This window comes from Caretta caretta, chromosome 6, assembly GCF_965140235.1.
Source record: "Caretta caretta isolate rCarCar2 chromosome 6, rCarCar1.hap1, whole genome shotgun sequence".
In the NCBI taxonomy this organism is placed as follows: domain Eukaryota; kingdom Metazoa; phylum Chordata; order Testudines; family Cheloniidae; genus Caretta; species Caretta caretta.
Window position 1 is genome coordinate 71,743,533 of NC_134211.1, and position 19,725 is coordinate 71,763,257.

At 44.0% G+C, this 19,725-nt stretch overlaps 2 protein-coding genes across 9 annotated transcripts in view; one reads left to right on the forward strand and one right to left on the reverse strand.

The window, feature by feature from the left end:
* CCDC9B (coiled-coil domain containing 9B) overlaps window positions 1-9,961 on the forward strand; it is a 147,806-nt gene extending 137,845 nt beyond the window's left edge. For all 8 annotated transcript variants that reach the window (XM_075129706.1, XM_048852804.2, XM_075129705.1 and 5 more), the window contains one exon: window positions 7,256-9,961. The gene's annotated coding sequence lies outside the window, so the exon portion shown is untranslated. The remainder of the gene's footprint in view (window positions 1-7,255) is intronic.
* Window positions 9,962-17,135: 7,174 nt separating this feature from the next.
* Window positions 17,136-19,498, reverse strand: INAFM2 (InaF motif containing 2). The gene has a single exon (XM_048852808.2). The coding sequence runs from the start codon at window positions 18,933-18,935 to the stop codon at window positions 18,516-18,518; it is 420 nt and encodes a 139-aa protein (XP_048708765.1). The 5' UTR covers window positions 18,936-19,498; the 3' UTR covers window positions 17,136-18,515.
* Between the last annotated feature and the right edge of the window lie 227 nt (window positions 19,499-19,725).

The following is a 19,725-nucleotide window of genomic DNA, read 5'->3' on the forward strand; positions in this document are numbered from 1 at the left end:
CCTGCAGAAGTGGGCCCATTTCCAATTTGTAACCAAATGCAAAAACCCCAAGGATTTTTGCATTTTATCATGTCACATACACAGGCAATTACAAAATGTTATTACCATGGGTACTCAGCAATAAAACCTTCAGTTTCTGTGACTTCCTTCCCTTCTAGGGACTTCATATCATTGGTACCTTGGTCAGTGATGTTTAAAATGCTATTGAACAGAGACACCAAGATAATGTGGCTGCTTTTACACAGGAGCATGGACCAAGATTTTCAAGACTGACTAGCGATTCTGGATGCTCAGTTTGACACACCTTTAAAGGAGACTGTTTTTCTGAAAGTGCTAAGGAGCCACCCTCTGAAAAACAATCAGCCCTCTTTAAGGTTGTCTCTGGTAGGGCACCAGAACTCAATAGCTGATTATGAAAATTTAGGCCAAAGAATCTGCCCTATTGACTCAGAGCTTGTCCTGGAAAGGCTGGTATCCTGCCTCTAGCAGTAGCTAGTTCAGAGAAAGGCAACCCCCCTTTTTTCTCCCCCAACACCCTCCCACCAAAAAAAAAAAAAAAAAAAACCCACTACATAACCTATAACAAAACAAGCCAGGTGTGGATTATTAGTGAATTTGCCTCTCTCACTATGACTCTACTAAAAGATCAAGCACTACCTCTCAGACATGGGTTTCTGCAAGAGCCAGGATCAGAGAATTGTTCAAGCAACCAAAAGAGTGATAAATCACCTCAGCTGTTACATCAAACAAAGAGTGGCATTTCCCATTCATTTATTAGGATGTAAAAATAAAGGTCCAGCATCCAGGGGCACCTTTACCAGCCACTGCTTTCTCATGGCCACACATGGTGTTGTGGTAACTCTGCCTCAGTTCCCCCCCAACAGTCCTTTGTCTCTGTGTGAGATGGCTGCTGTTGCTTCTTAGGACTCCAGCCAGGTTGTTAAGAGCCTCTCTCTTTCCAGGGCAATAGAGGGTCCATTAGACCAGGATTCCTATGACCCTAGCAAAAAGGTAACAATCCCAGGCCCGCCCACCAACTCTTCTGGGTTCCAGCCCAGGGACCTGGTGTGAAGCAGCTGGAACTGGTTTGTCCCAATCCCTGGCTGCTTCCCTACAACTTCTCCCTTGCCTCTCTAGCAGCCCTTTTCCGAGACTCACCCTCACTGAGTCTCTTTCTCTGGAAGTCCTGGGAGGCTTCCTACCAGTCTGCTATTGAAAGACTCTCCTCATGGTAGTCTCTGGGGCAACTGCCCCCTCCACTCATCTGCAGACTTCTAATGCCCCAGTTGTTACTGAGCCAGCAATTAGCAGCAGCTGAGGAGATAGCTAAGCTAACTGTCAACCCCTGAGTGGCTGTGGTCTATATATCCCGTGACATCCAGTTATTTCTCCAGTTTGTAGACCATAAATCCTGATGCCAAAACTGCCTTGATTATTTGCTTCCTCTTACTATTTGAAGAATTAGCAGCCCTAATGCCTTCCATGGGCTGAAGGCTGGTGCCTTGTGAATAGTTTTGAACAGTTTATGTTTACATTGACTTGCTGAGATCAATACATAATTTTATTGATCCTACATCAGGCCAACACAATTACAAGATTATCCCTTTATCACGGGGAGATGGGGTGTTTTTCACCGTCTGGTATATCAACAGCAATAGAGTGAGTACTTTTTAACACAAAAGATTTTATTCCTATAATGGGCTAAATGGGCTGCAATTATACAAGTAACTTGTCTCCTTGGAAAGGCAGTCAGACAGTCTCGGTGACTCCAACATGGCCCAGCAGGAAGCTTCTATTATGTTCTACATCAGTGTTTAGCCCCAGGAAACACAGGTGCTGGCACTAGGGAGTTTAGTCAGGTTGATTTGATAATGCACCCAGAGTCACACATGGGTTTGAATACTGCGCTGAGGGGGACTAGATTATAAGCATAAGGCAACACTGGAAAAGGAATGTGCTATTAGAAAAACTGTCAGAAGTTTTGAGTGCTGCAATACTCAGGATATTAAAGGGGGTATGAGCAAGGGGTGGGGGGGATCCTAGAATGTAGCAGAAGAGGAGGAGTGAAGTGGGAAGGTAACCAGTGTAACAGGGAAGGCTGTATGGGGTATGATCTTTATTAAAGAGGGCAATCTGCGTAGGGCGTAATCCTGTGGACTAATGATAATTCTCTAAACTGCTATACTGCAGACTCAAATTCTTTTTGTTACCAGTCTCTCACCCCTCTGACTGGGAACACTGCAGAGGTATTGTGCTCAGAAGTTGAAGAGGCAAGGTCCTGCTTAGACTTGGTCAGAAATTTTCCAGTGGAATATCTTTTCTGTCAGAATGCTGATTCATCAAAAGTAAAACATATATTTTGACGGAATTTCATTTAGGAAAAAAAGTGGAATGGAGCATTCCAATCAGGTCAAAATAGAACAGTTCAACCTCTTCAGAATGGAACATTTTGATTTTCTACTTCGAAATGACTTTTCATTTCAATGTTTTTAATATAATCTGATATAAAAATTTTTAAAAGCCAAAATCAGAACATAATATTTTGACTGCATTGAAATGAAACATTCCAATTGACACAAAGTGAACTCTTCTTCAGAATTTAATTTCATATGTTCTGTTTCTTTCCATTTTGGAATGGAAAAAATGTTAAACTCACTGAATACCCAGCAAAATAGAAAATCTGGTTCCCACCCAGAACTAGTCCTGTGAGCTCTCAGTGATCCCTTCCATGGCTAAAGGAATGACACTGATGGATGACTCTGAAAGGAGCCCCAGCTGGTCCCATTCAGCAGAAGGATGGTGGCTGTTGTGTGGAGCTTAGGCCAGAGGAAGAATGCAGAGTTGGCATAAATGAGATCATCGGGGATCTAAAACTCCAAGGAAGATTCCCTGAAGGATAAACTTCTTTCGGAAAAACTCTAGGCCATTGAATGGAGGCCCCATTCTACCCACCATCCTTTAGACATTAGCAGTATGAGTGACACTAGATACTCTGGAGGGGGCTTCCATCTGTCCCTTAACACGCCCTTTGTTGGAGTGGCATTAACTTTAACACCAACATACAACTTCCCATAGCATAAACAATCTGTACATCCTGACAGAACACCAGCTCCATGCAGCACTCACCTTCAGGCACAAGGCTAGCCACTGGGATCTCACAATGTCAGCTGTTAATGTCTGTTTAATTTCCTGCATAGTACAAAGAATATCCCCCACCTTCAAACCATACCCCCGGCTCAGGGGGAGAGGCTGTACAGAGCGCCCTTTCGTCCTCTGCATCAAGGAACAAGAAATAAATATTTACCCAAAGTGCAGGCCTGGAATCCCCTGAAAAGTCCCAGAGAAATAAATGATGCAAAAAACGCTCACAGAAACTTTCCTTCAATTCTCTTGAGAAAATTAAGCTTAGCCTTTTAGAGTAAATGCAGCTGGGGGTGAGTTTCCAAAGCAGCGACAGGGATCTGACCTCGCAGCTCTCATTGACGTAAACGGGAGCTGTACAGCCAAAGCCCAGTATGCTGCAGGATTGAAAAGGACATAGGTGGTCACTTTTCTGATGCAAATCAATGCTAAAAGTTACAGCCTCAAGCAATGTATGCAGAAACTGACACTTCTTCTAAATAAATTCAGAGAAACATTAGCAGAGAGAGGGCTTCGGTTTTCTGTGGACCCATAGGAAATAAAGGAGACCAACTGCCATCAGCCTTCAGAGGTGTGATAAATTGGGGGTGCCTAAGTAACTGGCTTGAGCAGTGCCCATTGCAGGACTCTCCTGGGCTTTGTAGCCCTTGCCATCTACCCATGTTCCAGACAACCTGCATGAGGCTCTCCTCCCTGCCTGCTGTAATGCTGGCTTCAGGGCTGGGCCCTGATAATGCCACCCAAGTTTTGAATTCACCTGCACTCGCATGCAGTGTATTATGGAGTACTGCAGATTCCAGAAACATACCCTGCACAGTGTGCTGCACAGCAGAGTAGGAGGATTTAGTACTCCAACAGAATTAGGTAGTGCAGCAATCAAATACAGAGCTAGACAAGCCATTTAAGAGAAGGTTTTCAAAAGTGCTTAAGAGATTTAGGAGCACAGGTCTTTCAGTGGGACTTGTGCTCCTACATATCTTCAGCACTTTTGAAAATCTGCCCTATTGCTTCTTTGATACATCATGATAACTTATGAAGGCAGAGTATAGAGAAGAAACATCTAGGAGCTACTGAATTATTAGTGACAGACATAGGGTTACATTCAGATGATAAGGATATGTAAACTGGACCACCTTACACCCTCTTTGGCATCCTTAGATCTACTTACTGATGGATAAGTGTCTTAAGTGTGATTTAGATGCCAAGGAGCCAGAAGGTATAAAAAGCCACTATCATACATTAACTTACACTGTCTTCTGACTCCTTGGTGTGTAAGTTACACTACCTTAGACACTTTTACCTACTGTTAAAATGGGTATATCTAAGGGAGGAAATCTGAGTATCCAACTTACACTTCTTAGACATTACTTCTGAGTTTTACTATATGATGTTTCACAAAACCAATCAGCTGAGTGGTTCACTGTCAGAACAGAATTTTCACCTAGGGATTCAGGAACCTTGTGGGTCCAACTATCGCCAAGGATGTGTCAATAAAATAAGTCCTCTAACCTGATCAAATAAAGGATACGCCCTGATCTCAGCCCAAAGGAGGTAATGGCCTATCTGTGACAAGGGTAATATCACCACATTGTCTATTTTCAGTGCCAGTTCAAAAGAAGGCAGGCACCTTTGTGTGCTTAGTCAGAAACTACCTATGATAGCATTAGAATTTTTATTGTAGTCAACCATGAGGTCCTGAGTCAATCTCTTATTGGCATGGCTGTCAAAGTCTCCCACGACCAAAAGCCTCAGTGACTCTCAACACAAAACCAAACTCAACTGGGTAGGAAAATCTGAAGTGCATGAGTGCTATACACAGCCATAAATCCAAATATAATCCAATACCAAGACTCACCTGAGGCTGATGCACACAAATTTGTCATATTTAGCACCTCTGACACTTGCATACCTAGAAAAAAGAAAGAGACAGCTCACAGCCATATCTCCTTCCTGAGCCTCTGCTCATGCAAAGAGAGAACCTGTCGGGAGCATGTTCTGCCAATACAGGACCTGCTGCATCTACCAGCCAGGTGTTGGGTTATGCAAGCAAGATAAGATGCACTGTAATGTAATAATGCCCAACTCTTATGTAGTGCTTTTTATCCCTATATCTCAAAGCACTTTACAAAGGAAGCCAATAACATGTTCCCCATTTTACAGATGGGGAAACTGAGTGATTTTAATCACGCCATCATTTCACCCTAATCACTAGAGCCCTGTGCAAATACAAAATTTGTCTGTGCATCCGATCTGCAAACATGGTCCGTGGATATCTGCGGATAACAGCAGATTTGCATGTCTCTACTAATTACTATGTTGAATTACAAAGATGAATAAATAACTTTTAAAAAGTCAGTGTTTTAGTAAAAAAGAATAGTTAACAAATGGTAGGAACGTGGCCATTTTGAAAGGCTGATGCTACAGAACAGAAGAGAGAATTCAGATCCTACTTGAAAGCACTGGAAATCAAGGGGCTTTCAAAATGGCTGGGTTTTGTTTGTTTGTAACTGGCTAACTGGATACAATCATCTATTAAATTACTAAAAATTGTCAAAAGAAAGAGAGAGCTAGAACTTACAGTATCACAAACACAACTATGAAAATCTCCAATTTCCAACCCTTTCCAATAGGATCCAAGTTTTCCACCCTTACGTCTGGCCCCTGCTGGGAAGCACACTGCTGCATCATTTAAAGTGGCATCCCCATTGTGAGAAAGAGAGAGAGAGAGACCAACACAACTCACTGAATGTAGATACGGGAACAGTGACAAGTGTTTGCAAGAACTGTTTTGAAAATTCTGATTAGATTTAGTAACTGTTTATTTCAGTATCTAAGGTATCATTACAAATCACTAATGTGTAGCCTCTTATCCAATGTGCATTACTATGTTCTTAAATGCTTCTCAGTGTCTTTCCTTTTTTTGTCCAAAGGTTACTATTTCTCTCCTTTTATGGGAGTTCACATGCCTGTCTCCTTTTATATCCCTCCTTCTGTCATCCCCACTCTTTCCTGTGCACATTGGATGTTGAAATCTGCGTCAGAAAAATGCAGGTCCATGGATTTAAACACAGATGTCTGAAAATGCTAATTCAGTAACTCTGATGGGCACTGGAGCAGCCAGCGAAGGAAAAGAAAAATTGTCTTTCCTTGTTAAAATCAATGTATCTAGGTCTGGAGGCTGCTACAGGCCAAGGGGTCTAGCACATGGGAAACACAATTCTAAGTTCAGTAAAGAAAATAGCTGATATACCCCTCCTCATCTACACTTGTTGCTTCAACACCAAACCACATGAACCTCATGGGATTGAATTTTTTATTATTATTTACTATTTATATTACAGTAGTGCCCAGAGGCCCCAATCCCCATTGTACTAGGTGCTGTACAAGTACATACAAAGACATAGTCCCTGTAGTGAAGATATTTAGCTCTTGCTGATCAAGACAGAAAGGTAGAGTATTCTTATCGGAAAAAGGAGGATTCAGTCTCTTTGTTTTACCTAGATATTTACACCACATTTATCCCCCTGGTGTCTGCTGCTGCCATTAGATCTAGAAGCTAAGCCTCCAGGTAGATGAGGCTTAGGCTTGACAGGATTACATATTTTTATATATATATAATTTTGACACATAATTTTTTTGACATTTATTTATAAGCATCTTTTCTATTTTTTTCTATTTCAGTTTTCACAGTTGTGGGAAATTATGCAGAGGTCAGACAATAACTATTTAATGATAGTAAACAGATTCAAAAAGTTAAAACTTTATAACCATTAAAACACAAATTGTCAACATCAAATGCCAAAATATACAAAGCAAACATCTTTAAATCAGACTCTAATAAGTTCTCAAGCAGCATTTTTCATACTTTGCCTATTTGTAAATTTTTATTATTGATGGAAATATTTTTTCATTGGTTTGTGTATGTACAGTGAAATTGACATTTCCGGACATTTCCCAATAAACTCTAATCCTTCCCAGCCTAATTATGCTGGAATCCTGTGGACATCCTATCTATGCAGGAAGATCACATTAGCACTAGGTAGACACTTTAATTTGCTGCTCAGCAGTTCTCTGCAGGCTGATAATTCTGGCTTTTTTTGTTTTGATTTTCCAGGACAAAGTGCTAAGGGGTGGTTGATAAGAAAGGAAGCTGAGCACAATCTTCTCCTCACTCTCAGAGCTTGTATGAAATCAACTTTGGGCACCAGGCCTTCACCTTTCATCATCCAGTATCAACATTCACCACAAACTAGATCTCACTGGTCAGTAGCCATTCACCTCCCTGAAACTGACTGTTCACAATTTTGGCATCACCTCTCAGTACCTGTCTCTGTGCCAAATGACAGAGAAATCTACAACTCAAGTTGCCAGAGGGAAGAGAAGATGAAACACTGTCACTTTTATTTTGTATTTGTTTTTCTTACATTGTGAGTGTGTGGCAAGCCATGACTTATATACTGTATGCACTTTATTTTATTTAATAACCAATTCTATTTAAAACTGAGGTTTGGTTTTCAGCGCCCCCCTTCTGCTTAAGGACTGACATGATACTGCACCCTCCAGGAAAGCATGATAGAAGTGTTTAAGGGTTTATGGGGAGTGCTTATCTTGTAGCTTTGTAGTTAATATGGGCAACTGCCAGATTAGAAGGTAGTAGGGAGGGGGTTCCTGTCTCCTCATGAGAAAGGGTGATGGAAGAGATAGGTTTTATGGGGTGGTGTTAAAGTGTAGTTTTGTAGGTGGCTGAGAAATTGAAGGGTGTTGGGTAAGGTGGATTATACTAGAGCCTCAAAATGGCTGAAGAGTTGGCAAGGATGCAAGAACATACTGTCGTACTGTCATCTGGTAGACAATGGGGCATTGAGGAGGTAGAGTGTTAAGGAGTTACACTGTGGTTCATGGATAATTTTGAAAGGCTCAGAATGACTCATTGGTGCCACTGTGTTATTAAGGAGGTCACCGTTTCCTCCTTTTGGATTTAGCAGGCACAAGTGGCAGGCAGCATGTTAACTCTGTGGAGATTAGGCTTTCCTGAGTAAGATACTGGATTGAATGGATATGAGTGCCATTTGAAGGGATTCTGGCAAAGTGCCAGGTCTGCTTCTTAAGACCCAGTAGCAACTGGTACCTACTTGGTCAAGTGAGCTAATGGCACCTAAAATCACATGCACCAGGCAGGGTTAGGAGGGGCATTCAAACATGGTAATCCTCCTTGTCTACCTAACCCACCAAGAATTTGCTAGCACATGTGAGGACATTTGTGTAAAGACTTCTGGGCTAGTTAGGGTTGAACATCCAGGTTTCCTCTGAGATCCTTTCACTTTCCGAACAACGCCCTCTGTTCTCTTAACCTTCCAAAGCCTTCTGCTTGCATAAGAAGATACAGTAGTGACTTTCCAGGAATCTGCCACATTAGGTTCTTTTGTTTTAGCCTTAAGACAAGACACCTTTCATAAGAAGTTGACCAATCCTCTACTAGGGTAAATCAGAATAGCTTCATTGATTTCAACAGAAACATTCTAATTTACATTAAGGGCCTGGCTCAAAAATGTCATCCAATTAAAGAAAAGATGGGAAGTGGGCTTGAGAGATTACATTACATACTTTCAGGCTGATGACTTACAGAGAAGGGGGACTGTCCTCATTTTCAAACCTGGCCCTGAGATGTGAAGCAGTTTCATCCTTTCCATTGAAGGGAGATGTGGATGTGTGCATGGAGATTTATTTGGTTTCCCCGCAAGAAGTGTTGCTAACCCAAATGACAGACTGCTTTACTGATGAGATTGGCATGAGTGCACTGGAATGCTGTTTTAATAAACTAATATTTTCACAGAGAGATGTTCTGGTTTTCCCCGAAATTCAGAGCCAATGCATTCAGCTGGCTTTCACTCAAGAAGACAGAGTTAGGCAATCTCTTCTGTGTGCCAAATTTGTGATAGTTCACTGACCCATCCTGAGGCTGTTAGCAAGAGAAGGAGCAGAAGATCGCATGCTATAATCATGTTTTATTAGAAACAATTTTCCTGCAGTTTAGAGCTAAAGTTACAGATAAAGTGGGTTATAAAACTGCTTCAATTCCTGGAAGTTCTTCTAGCTCATTAAAGGGTGAATTTCCACATCCCATGAGATACTGGGTTGGAGGAGCAGCTGGATCAGGGGACCAGTAATTGGTTATAAACTCATTTATATCTAGCACCCTGACCTCACTTTGAACCAGATTGGAATTTTAAAATAATTAGCAGTATATAGCTTGGTAGCCTATGTAAAAAGGAGATGGTAATCTCAGTCCAATTCCCAGAAGGTTCACAACCAAAATATTCCCTTCTTCCTGGAGCTTGTTTCTCCAAGTCAGAATTAAGGCACCATGGGTGGGGTAGTATGCAAAAGTTTCACTGCTTCCTGACCCCACTTCTACAGCTAAAGAGAGGAGTTCACTTTCAATTGTGGTACACTTAGCATCTTGTGCTAGGCTAAATTCAGCATCAGGAAAAACTGCTGTTTAATTCACCCTCTTCCTCTCTTTCCCCCAAGCTCACATAATTTAGCATGTAATAAGTAGTGCATAGGGAAGAACATGATAATGGGCTTCATGGAACGTACTGTCCGATGGTCCATGCTATTAACATTAAGTTTCCTTAATTAAGTACAGGATGTTCATTCTGTCTAAAACCAGTTTGTTCCAATTGTTGGAGAATCATGACTACTATTTATTTCTTCTGTACAAGGGTTATATATATATAGGGGAAGGTGGAGGTGATTGAAAAATTGAAGTGTAAGGATTATTTTTGTTAAATAAAAGTTGTAAGGAGGAAAAGACAAAGTTCCAATTTGTTACCATTTCTCTCTCTTGAGGATGGCTGGAAAGGTCTTTGAAAGGGACTCGTAACCTTTGGCTTCTCTACCAAGAGCAGCAGCGGAGTTGGATAGGAATTTTATTTCTTGCCCTCCCCATTAGTCTTCCCAAGTCCATCCTACTCTTGGTAGGAATGTTAACACCAGCTCATTTAACAGACTCATCAACCTCACTGTGAATCACTATTAAGAATTTGGCCCATGTCCACAAGTTCTATCCTGTACCTGGCCTTGCAAGTCAAGACTATTTAAAAACAAAAAACTTACATATTATTTTAAGGAAATATATGAGCCACCACACTCCTCTGTGCTCTGACTTGGCTAACCGAGCTCATGGGAAGTTTGCAGGGATTACATAGTCTAATACCTACTTAGTAAACCGAGGTTGGATCTCTTCATGCTGATGACAAAGGCCATTCATTTCTGCTTGCAAGAATAGTAACACAAATATTATAGAAGCCAGTGAAGGGCAGTCAGTCACTCTAAGTCAGTGGTTCCCAAACTGGGGTTTGCAAACCCCTGGGAGTTCGCAGAATGTTACAGGGGGTTCACCAGAAAAATTTCACTAATGGCAGCCACGGGACCCTGGGCATTGGAGGCAGCAGGTGGGACCCGGTTGCAAGGCAGACAGCCCGAGCCCCAGGGAGAGCGGGGCAGGGCAGGTGCGGCTGGCAGCCCGAGCCCTGCCCCCGTGAGCGGGGGAGCCAGCCACCTGAATCCCAGCGCTCCGCGCAGGGCTAGCAGCTCAAGCCCCAGGGAGAGCGGGGCTGGGCAGTTGGGGCTGGCAGCCCGAGCCCTGGCAGTCAGCAGGACCTGCAGCCGGAGCTCAGTTGACCAGGGCAGTCAACGGAGTCCAGCAGCAGGAGCCCTACAGAGTGCGGAGGAAATTTAAACTTAAATCCCTAGAAATATTCATTTTTAGGAGGTGGTTCATGAGATTTGATAATTTAGTGAAAGGGGTTCAGGGTCTGTTAAAGTTTGGGAACCACTGTTCTAAGTCATCTGCTTACAGAGGTATTTGTTTTCTCTCAACACTGGCTGACAGCCCTGTGATTCTTTCACAGTGTACTTTGGGACTTCCAGTTAGAGGGAAAACAGCAGGGACCCTTTCAGATGGAGTACAGTCTTGCTACCAAGAGAACAGCTTGTTTATGGATAGTTACTTCCACAGTTTGAAAGATTCAGCACCAGCCTGGTGAGCTAAGCACTGCAGTTAAAACCAGTACTGAAAACGATCTCTCAGGCTTTGACGTACTGAAGTCTTGCCTCTGAGATCTGCTGACAAAGAAAACTAGGGGTGGCAATGGTGAAACAGCCCACAGAGAAAGACACCCCCCTACACAGCTCACCTGGAATGGTCAGGCGGTCATTCTATAAACCCCTGTGGGTCTGTTAGTTCAGGGGAAGCAAATGAGAATGCTAGACAGCAGCTCAAGCTCAGTAGCCCCAGCTATGACTACGTTAATACCCAATTTCAGAGGGATACTGCACAGATTAGTGAGAACAATGCCCCAGACACATGCTGAGTATTATTTAAAAGGAGAAGTTATTTCATAGTAAAAAGGAGCATTACTGATTTTCCACACCAGTTCTCTGCCCTGGACAAGTTGGCTGCAAGTGGTTTATGAGCCTGAACCTAAAATGCCTTTCAGTGAAAAACTTTTATATTTAAAGTACAAAATGTAAGCACTAACAGCGTTTTATTTAGTTATACAGTAGGGGACCTACGTACAGCTAATCGCAGGCACGGAGCTAGTGTTGAGTATGGAAATACTGTACTGTTTAAAAAACTGCCAATAGTCTTCTTTAACAGACTCTGCACAACGATGGTTTAAACAATTCACCTATGGAGATAACTCCCCTCACGCAGTTGCTGCATACAAACCCATCATCGACTTCAAAGAGGGATTTCTACAGCTGTTACACCAGGTTACTGTAACAAGCAGGTGAGGTTAGATTCACAAGAGGATTCAGGTGCCTGACACTTTTGGCACCTAAATCCCAGAATCAGGCCCTACTGGGATTCACAACCCTGACCTCCACTCTGCTGCCCCCAACTGCAGTATGTGCCTAACTCACCTGCAGGACCCAATCCACTAAGCGTGTCCAAACTTTACCCACTAAATCTGGCCCCTGTAAGTGAGGCACAGCAATCACCACAGCTCGTTACTTTTAGCCCACTGCTTAGGCTACCCCCCAGCGATGTGGGAGACACCCCATTTGAGTGTCCCCGCTCCACCTGAGGGGAAGAACGGATTTGAACTAGGGTCTGCCACCTCTCAGGTGAGTGCTCTAGCCACCAGGTTATGGGATATTCTGATGTGGAACTCCCTCCACCTCTGCAGTGAAGGCTTGTATTTGCCTGTGAATTTCACCTAGTGACCATATTGATTATTTTAGTTTTGCCAGCTGCTTTTCATACAGCTGACCAGGCTGTAGGCTATGTCAGGCATTGACAGAGTTGTGTCCTGGTGGCTCCATTTCTTTCCCTGGAAGAGAACCATGAGAGTAGTAATAAGTGACTGCTCTTTCAGAATTTTCTCAACAGAAAAGGATCAAGGCTCTAGTCCACAGAACACAATACATTCAGAATTAGGGGCTAAAGCAACATGGCCTGATGTTGTCCCTGAAAAGAAAAAAAAAGTGTTAATATGGTCTAGAAGAGCAATTTAGAGGCAACTTGATATTTGTTTATTCTCCCTAGCAGTCACCATATCAAATTTACTGTTTATAAATACATCTTTCAGCACCAAGCTAGACTTGATATAATAAAAAAAATCTGTTCTCTGTTCCATACAACAATAAAACATTCTTTGATCAGAACAAAGTTGACAGGTTCTTAAAACAAGAGGAGGACTAAAATAAAGCTTTAATCCCTATAGCTGTATTAGTATTGCAGGACCGTCAGTAACCAACAGCATCAGCAAAGTCAGATGGCTATGCTGTAGCTGTGGTAGTGCACAGAATGGACTTTCATCTTGAATGGTTCCTTGCAAGTCTTCTTCCTGCAGCAAGTGTCAAGATGGATGGATTTAGGCTTTTTAAATGCCTCAAAATTGCATCTTTCAACCTCATTCATAGCTGACCTCATGCTCTATTTTCTTCAACCTCAGCTCTGTCTACCTTCTGACTAAGCATACCTTCTTCTGCACACTGGACATGACACCATCACTGCAGTCATCTTGTTCTCAACTGGGGGAAGACTGAGACTCTGTGGGATTATCTAAGCATCTCCTAATTTGAGATCAAAAAATCAAGCCAACGTATGATAAGAACACTTTGGACACAGAAAACTGTTTAGTTTCCTCCCCTGAGCTGTTTTTCACACTACCATGTTGAATGTGTCAGTAACCAACACTCAGTAAATTAAAAGTCACAACAGGATTTGTCAGGAGATAACAGCAGTCCCATTCTTATAACCACCACATTTTTTAAAAGGAACACTGCAAGGTAAAAGGCTATTTGGAAGATTATAGTGTTAGCTACACCACATTTGATTATTAAACAAAGCATTTTAAGATTTAACTTAGCAGAATGGCTGAAATGTTTAGTCTCTGAAATTCAGTTTGGGCAATGAAGATAAGACTACTTACTTCCACTCTTGAGTTCACATTCATTAGAATTTAAACAGAAAGCTGGCCTTAACCTTTACTAGAATACCACTTCAGTGTTTGGGCTGGGAATAGTGCACAGAAATGGCTGTCTAAAGAAACTGATTCCACTGGAATTTCTAAAAAAAATTTTCAAGGAACAAGTTCTCAGGAATTTAGGATTTGTAATATTTTCCCCCTCAGATGTAAACAAGTCTGAGGCCGAATCTGACCTGCTAGTGTTCTTTTAACCAGCATGGTTCTTTTCTAATTTGCGCAACTAATTTTTTTTCCCCTTTATAGTGGCATGGGAAAGGTTGAAATGCATTATAACGGGCCAGAGTCAGTGCTGTGCAGATCATTTCACAATGTAGCATGGATTTAAAAAAAAAAAAAATCTGTCAACTTGAACAAGCTAGTGCATATGCTATGTAGTTAAGGAATTAAAATAGGAGATTCTAGACACAGATGACTCAGCTTCAGCCCAAAGACAGCACAGCACGGCTGTAAATCCAGAGCTTCATGACCCAATATATTAGCAATCCAGCTATTACACCTTGTGCAGTAAGCCCATTTCCTAAGAAATCCATAAAATTCTGGATGAAAATGTTAGCTTGCACATGGAAACCAATTCTGACTAGTCATTTCAGTAATTAAGTATTCTTAAGGGTACCTAGTCAGAAAAATGTCTTATTTCTTAACTCTCAAGAGACCAAAAGCAGTAAGAGGACAAACAGACTTATGAACTTCCTCATTCCTGCATTGCATTCCCAGATGAAGAAACCATTGCATCCTGGGTACCACCTGATAACTTCTAAATCTGGTATCCGGATTCCTTCCTCCTGTCTGAAGGTTTTTCAAACATCTATAAAGCTTTTTAAAAAGGCAAATGAATGTATTAAAGCTACTAAAATTGCTCTGACAATCATGACCAGCGTCTTGGAAATCATCTATGACAAGGCTGAAACTGAGAAGCTGCTTTGGAAACTTTAAATTGCACATTTTCTCTTTGTACATTTGGTAGCATAGCAGTAAAGTTAATGGAATGCTCTAATAACCATTTGTAACAGCTTCAGAGATAAATGTCTCTGCTTTGCCTCAGTCTTATTCCACCAGCAAGCAGGACATCACTGGAACAAACTCTTTGTACAAGAACAAATTTCATTCACGCTTCATGCAAGGACGCTGAAGATGGTTTTGTCCTATTTAGTACAATAGCAATTCAACCATATTCAGTACCAGTTCAGGGGAGCTGAATTGTCAGCAATGGGTCGATTTCATAGAGCAAATTACTACTGTACTATACTCTAGACACTTTCCTGTAAATGCCTCTGAACAGATGAAGAGCTTTAAGTTGTCACTGAGTACAGGGCATCTCTCCACAGTAACAGGACAAGTTGGAAAGTGGCCACAAAGGAGGGGAAATGAATTGAATTAAATGAGCTGTCTGCTTTACTGAACAACACTTTATTAATCTTCAGAGAGCAATGGTTTTTAAAGAGGAAAATACTAAGTGTATGTATCTCCAAAATATATTCCTTGTTTCACTTGAGACTGCCCCCGCAATTTCTGATCAGAGCAGCAGCCAGACACTTCCTATTAGTGAAGTTCTGATCTATGTAGATTTCCATCTAGTCCTTTATGCTGGAAATGGCCCACCTTGATTATCATACACATTGTAAGGAGAGTGGTCAGTTTGGATGAGCTATTACCAGCAGGAGAGTGGGGTGGGGGGAGGTATTGTTTCATGGTCTCTGTGTATATAATGTCTTCTGCAGTTTCCACAGTATGCATCCAATGAAGCGAGCTGTAGCTCACGAAAGCTTATGCTCAAATAAATTGGTTAGTCTCTAAGGTGCCACAAGTACTCCTTTTCTTTTTGCATCTAGTCCTTGTTTTTTGTCTCTGAAGGGTTATTTTGTTTTTTGGGGGAGGGGGTTGGTTTTTAATTAAAAAGCAAATTCCCTTACACCAACCTTGCCCTATTGGCCTGCTTTTAGTGCCAAATCCCAGGAACAGTCTAAACTCTACTGGCACCATGGAATGAGTGTTTTTTCTCTTCCACACCCATCTCCCTTAGATTACTGAAGGCAAATCCCAGATCAAACCAGCACACAGGCAGCATTTCAAATAATCATCCTTCTCCAACCCCATGCAGAGCTGTAATCTCTAACAGAGGCCCCTGGTTAATGAAAACTATAACATGGAAGAATTACAAGCATCTCCCTCCCCAGGATTTGGAGCTTACATCTCTGGGTTTGCCTGCAGGAAATGGAGAACACAAACTTCATGTCCAGATATGGGTCAAGTGGTTCAGCAAATGAAAACAGCCAAACTGTAGAACCAATGCAATCTGAACTAGAAGCCACACCTCAGAACTGTTTGTCTTGGCTACAAGTGAAAGTGCTGCTGCCAGACCCTCTGCTACCCCATCTCCCCATCCCCACAGCCCATATAAAAAACTAGAAATAATTGTTCTTTGCTTGTTTAATGACCTATTCACAGGGTCAGGCATATTGTGATAGCATTGCTCTGCAGATAATTACAGAGTTCTATTTTTAGATGCTTACCAACATAGGCAAGTTTGACCTCTGTGCCTGGTCTCCTCCCCACCAAAAACTACTATACTCTCCCTCTTCTGTCAAGTACCATTCAAGCCACAAGCATTCCGACCTCCTCCCAGTCCACAGAGGTAAGTTAAACACAATGTCCTTTCCCACCCATATTCACCAAGCCCACATGGACCACAAAGAAAGTCAAAGTCCCTTTCCTCTATGCCTCATCTTCACTCGTGTTCCCAAAAAGTTTGGCAAGATTAAAAGTCAGTCTAAAGCATACAAGTTAGGCAGAAATCTCACTGTATTTTTGTTCCCCTTCCCCTCCCCCCCCCCAAATATACAGGTCTTTTGAATACAGATATAGCTTACATGGTGGAATTAGCCTAACATTTAAATGGTTTTGCCAAGTTCTTTTGTTTGCAAGGTGACAGTTCAGAACACTACAAAACGTCATACACTTGCTCGTATGTGTTTCGAAGGCTCATAAGCAATCAGATTTAAATTTGCAACTTGTTAATAATAGACTAGTAATCATTAAGATCAAGTTCTTTTTGCTAATTTGCTAAACCTGGCATTTTATAGTTTCTCAAAATGGCCCCACGGAGTTACCGATATGCCAAGAGAGGTCCAAAGTCTACTCAACATGCCTTGTCCATCACAGGTTACTTGTCAGATTATATCAATCAACTTTGAAAGTTTTGCTGTTTGACACTACCTTGGCCATGAGATGAGGCTAAACCGCAATTACTGGCCTATAAACTTGGTTAGTTTCAAGTTGGCAAGAGAACAGGCCCTGGGGCTTCTACTGACACAGCATTTCAGCTGCCTTATGTAGCAAGCTCTCAAATGGAAACTCATCACTCATAACTGCATACAGGGAGTTAAGAACCCAAAACAGTGGAGATTTCACTATCCCCACCCAGCAAAGCAGCACATATGTAGTTTTCACTTATGTTCCCCCCAAAAAAACCAAAATGCCATATTGGAGAGAGACTTTCATATGCAAAAAATATTTTAATATAGTAAACAAGTCAATTTACCTTTCACATGTTTTAAATAAGTTTGTTCATTAGTAAACAATGCTATTTTCCCAAAACAATGGAACACAGCCTCTAAATTCATATTCTGCTCCCAGTTGATCCTATAAGTGGTGAAAAATTTGGACACCAGTATCATTTCACAGATAACAGAGTGGCATACACAGAAGAACAGAGCATCAACAGAGAGTCAAAGAGAAAAGCTTACCCTGGTGATGGGGAAAATTAAGCCACAGAATTCTCTTGAAGGAAAGACTAAAGATACTAGCTAAGATTCTATTGGTGTAAGTGTTATCTTTCCATGCCTACCACTCATGTTTGCCTCTATGGTTAAAGTTCCCTAAGCCATGCCTAATTAAGGGAAAAGGTGCTATGAAAAAAATCAAGCTAGGAAACTTTAATTGAAGCCCCTATTTAACACAAATGCAGACACTGCTGACTAATTCAATGTTTTTACCAGATCAAAAGTAGATTTCTACATATTCACTTCTGACTACATTTATATTAAATAGGGTTTTCAACGGAAATATCCTAGCTGGAATGAAAAGCAGCACCTTGTCCCCTAATCTAAACCAGGCCCTACTGAAGCATACAAGGAGGCCCAAAACCATAGATCTGGAGGTGCTAATAAGAAGAAGACAGTCCTCTGGAATCACTCTTGATGAGCATAGCAAATAAAAAAATATGCTGCATTCTTTCCCTCCCCCAGTCTAGAAATCCAACATAACATGGAATTGTCTTTACTAAAAAAACTTAGTAAAGGGTGGGGGGGTCACATGCACGCTTCTGACGGGGTCTGTATGGCTTTAGGCATCTTTTAGCCGCCAGGATCATTGCAACTTTCTTGCTTGGTTTCCTGCTATAGCCCTTTAAAACCAGTCAGGGTGTGCTCTTTGTGTAGTTTACATAGCATATATCTCACCTCTATACAGCCATCGTCTGAGTGTATATATATCTACAAATACATACACAGATAAACGAAATGCATCTGGGTACATTTCAGCTAGGCTGACATACCTGAGCTCCACTCTCTGTGGCTTCCCAGTACCGTTTACACCGTATTAAAAACTAATAATTACAATTCGCCCTGCCCCAGTCCTGCGCAAATCGATGGACAGGCAAAGAGGCCAGACAGAGCATCTGGCAGCGTGTGCGCGCCACTGTCCCCAAGGGGCAGACCCCGGAGCGAGGGGTGCTGGTCCCGTGGCCCCCAGGCGGAGGCGAAGCGAGTCAGGGTCGGTGGAGGCCGGTCGCTGGTAGAGGGAGCCGCTGTGCCCCTACCCGGGTCGGGTCTCTGGGCTGCGCCCTGTCCGGGCTCGGCCCCCGCTTCCCCGCGATCAGTGGCTCCGGTGCACTCGCTGCAGCACGGTGGGGTCGGGGGCTGGGCCGGGCTCGGCCCGCGGCGGTGGCGAAGTGGCAGCGCGCTCAGTCCCGCCCGCCCCTTGGCCGGAACCCGGCCGCGCAGGCGGCTCCGTGGGGCCGGCTCCCCGGTGCGGCTCCGTGGGGGGCCCTGGCGTCGTCCGGCCGGCGGCTGCGGCGCTGGGCCCCGTCGGCGGGCGCGGCTGGCGCACCGGCTGCCAGATGAGGCTGTAGTAGACGGCGAGCACGATGGCGGCCAGCGAGACGGAGAGCACGTAGGCCAGCACCGTGGCCAGGCGCACCCACTTCTTGTTGGTCTTGGCCGCCATCCGCGCCTTCTTGTCCCCGGTGTAGGTGGCGGGCTTGCCCCGCTCCGCCGGCGGCTCCTTCTCCTTCATGGGGGCCCGGCCCTTGGCCCGCTGCTCCACCGCCCCCTCCGTGGTGGGGGCTCCGCGCCGAGCCGGCCCCGCTCAGGACATGCCGGGGGCCCCGGCGCGGGAGAGGGGCTGCCGGCCCCGCGGCTGCTGTTGCTGGTGCCGCCGCCGCCCGCCGGGATGCGGGGCCCGTCTCCGCCGAGAGCCCCGCGCTTTGCGCTGCCCGCGGGGCCCGCGCGCTCCGTGTCTCCTGGCAGCGGTGCCGGTGGCCGCTTCGCAGCGCGGAACACGCGCGGGAAGGGGAGGAGAGGCGACGGGCGGCTCTTAAAGGGGCAACAGGGAGGAGCGGAGTATCCTTAAAAGGGCAATGCCCGCCCGCTCGGGTAGCCACCTGCCAGCGTCGGGCAGGGCAGACCGCTGTCTCGGCCCCGCCCGCCCCGTCCCGAATTCCACCAATGGGCACTGATATATCAACAGCTCCACGTGCCACGCTGCTCCGGGCCTCGCACAGACCCGCCGCGTGGCGCGACCCTGCCCACGTGGCTGGCTGGCTGCTGCTGGTCCCTATCCCGCCCTGCGCAGTAGCCCTGCAGCGCTGCCCTGCGGCTGTGAGCGCTGGCTGGGGATGGCGCCTGTTCGGAATTATGTCAGCTGGCAGGACAAGCGCGGCTGTGCAGGCGAGAGGCGCCGTGTTCAGCTCCCTGTCAGCTAAGCCGTGCTGGTACACAGTGTCCTCACGCTCATATTTATAACACGTGTCATCACCCAACCTACCATGCCTTGCCCACTGCAGTGTAGGGGTCATGCAACACCA

What these genes read in the sequence shown, in the direction of transcription:
- INAFM2 (XM_048852808.2), bottom strand. Translation starts at nt 18,935, where the DNA reads ATGAAGGAGAAGGAGCCGCCGGCGGAGCGGGGCAAGCCCGCCACCTAC.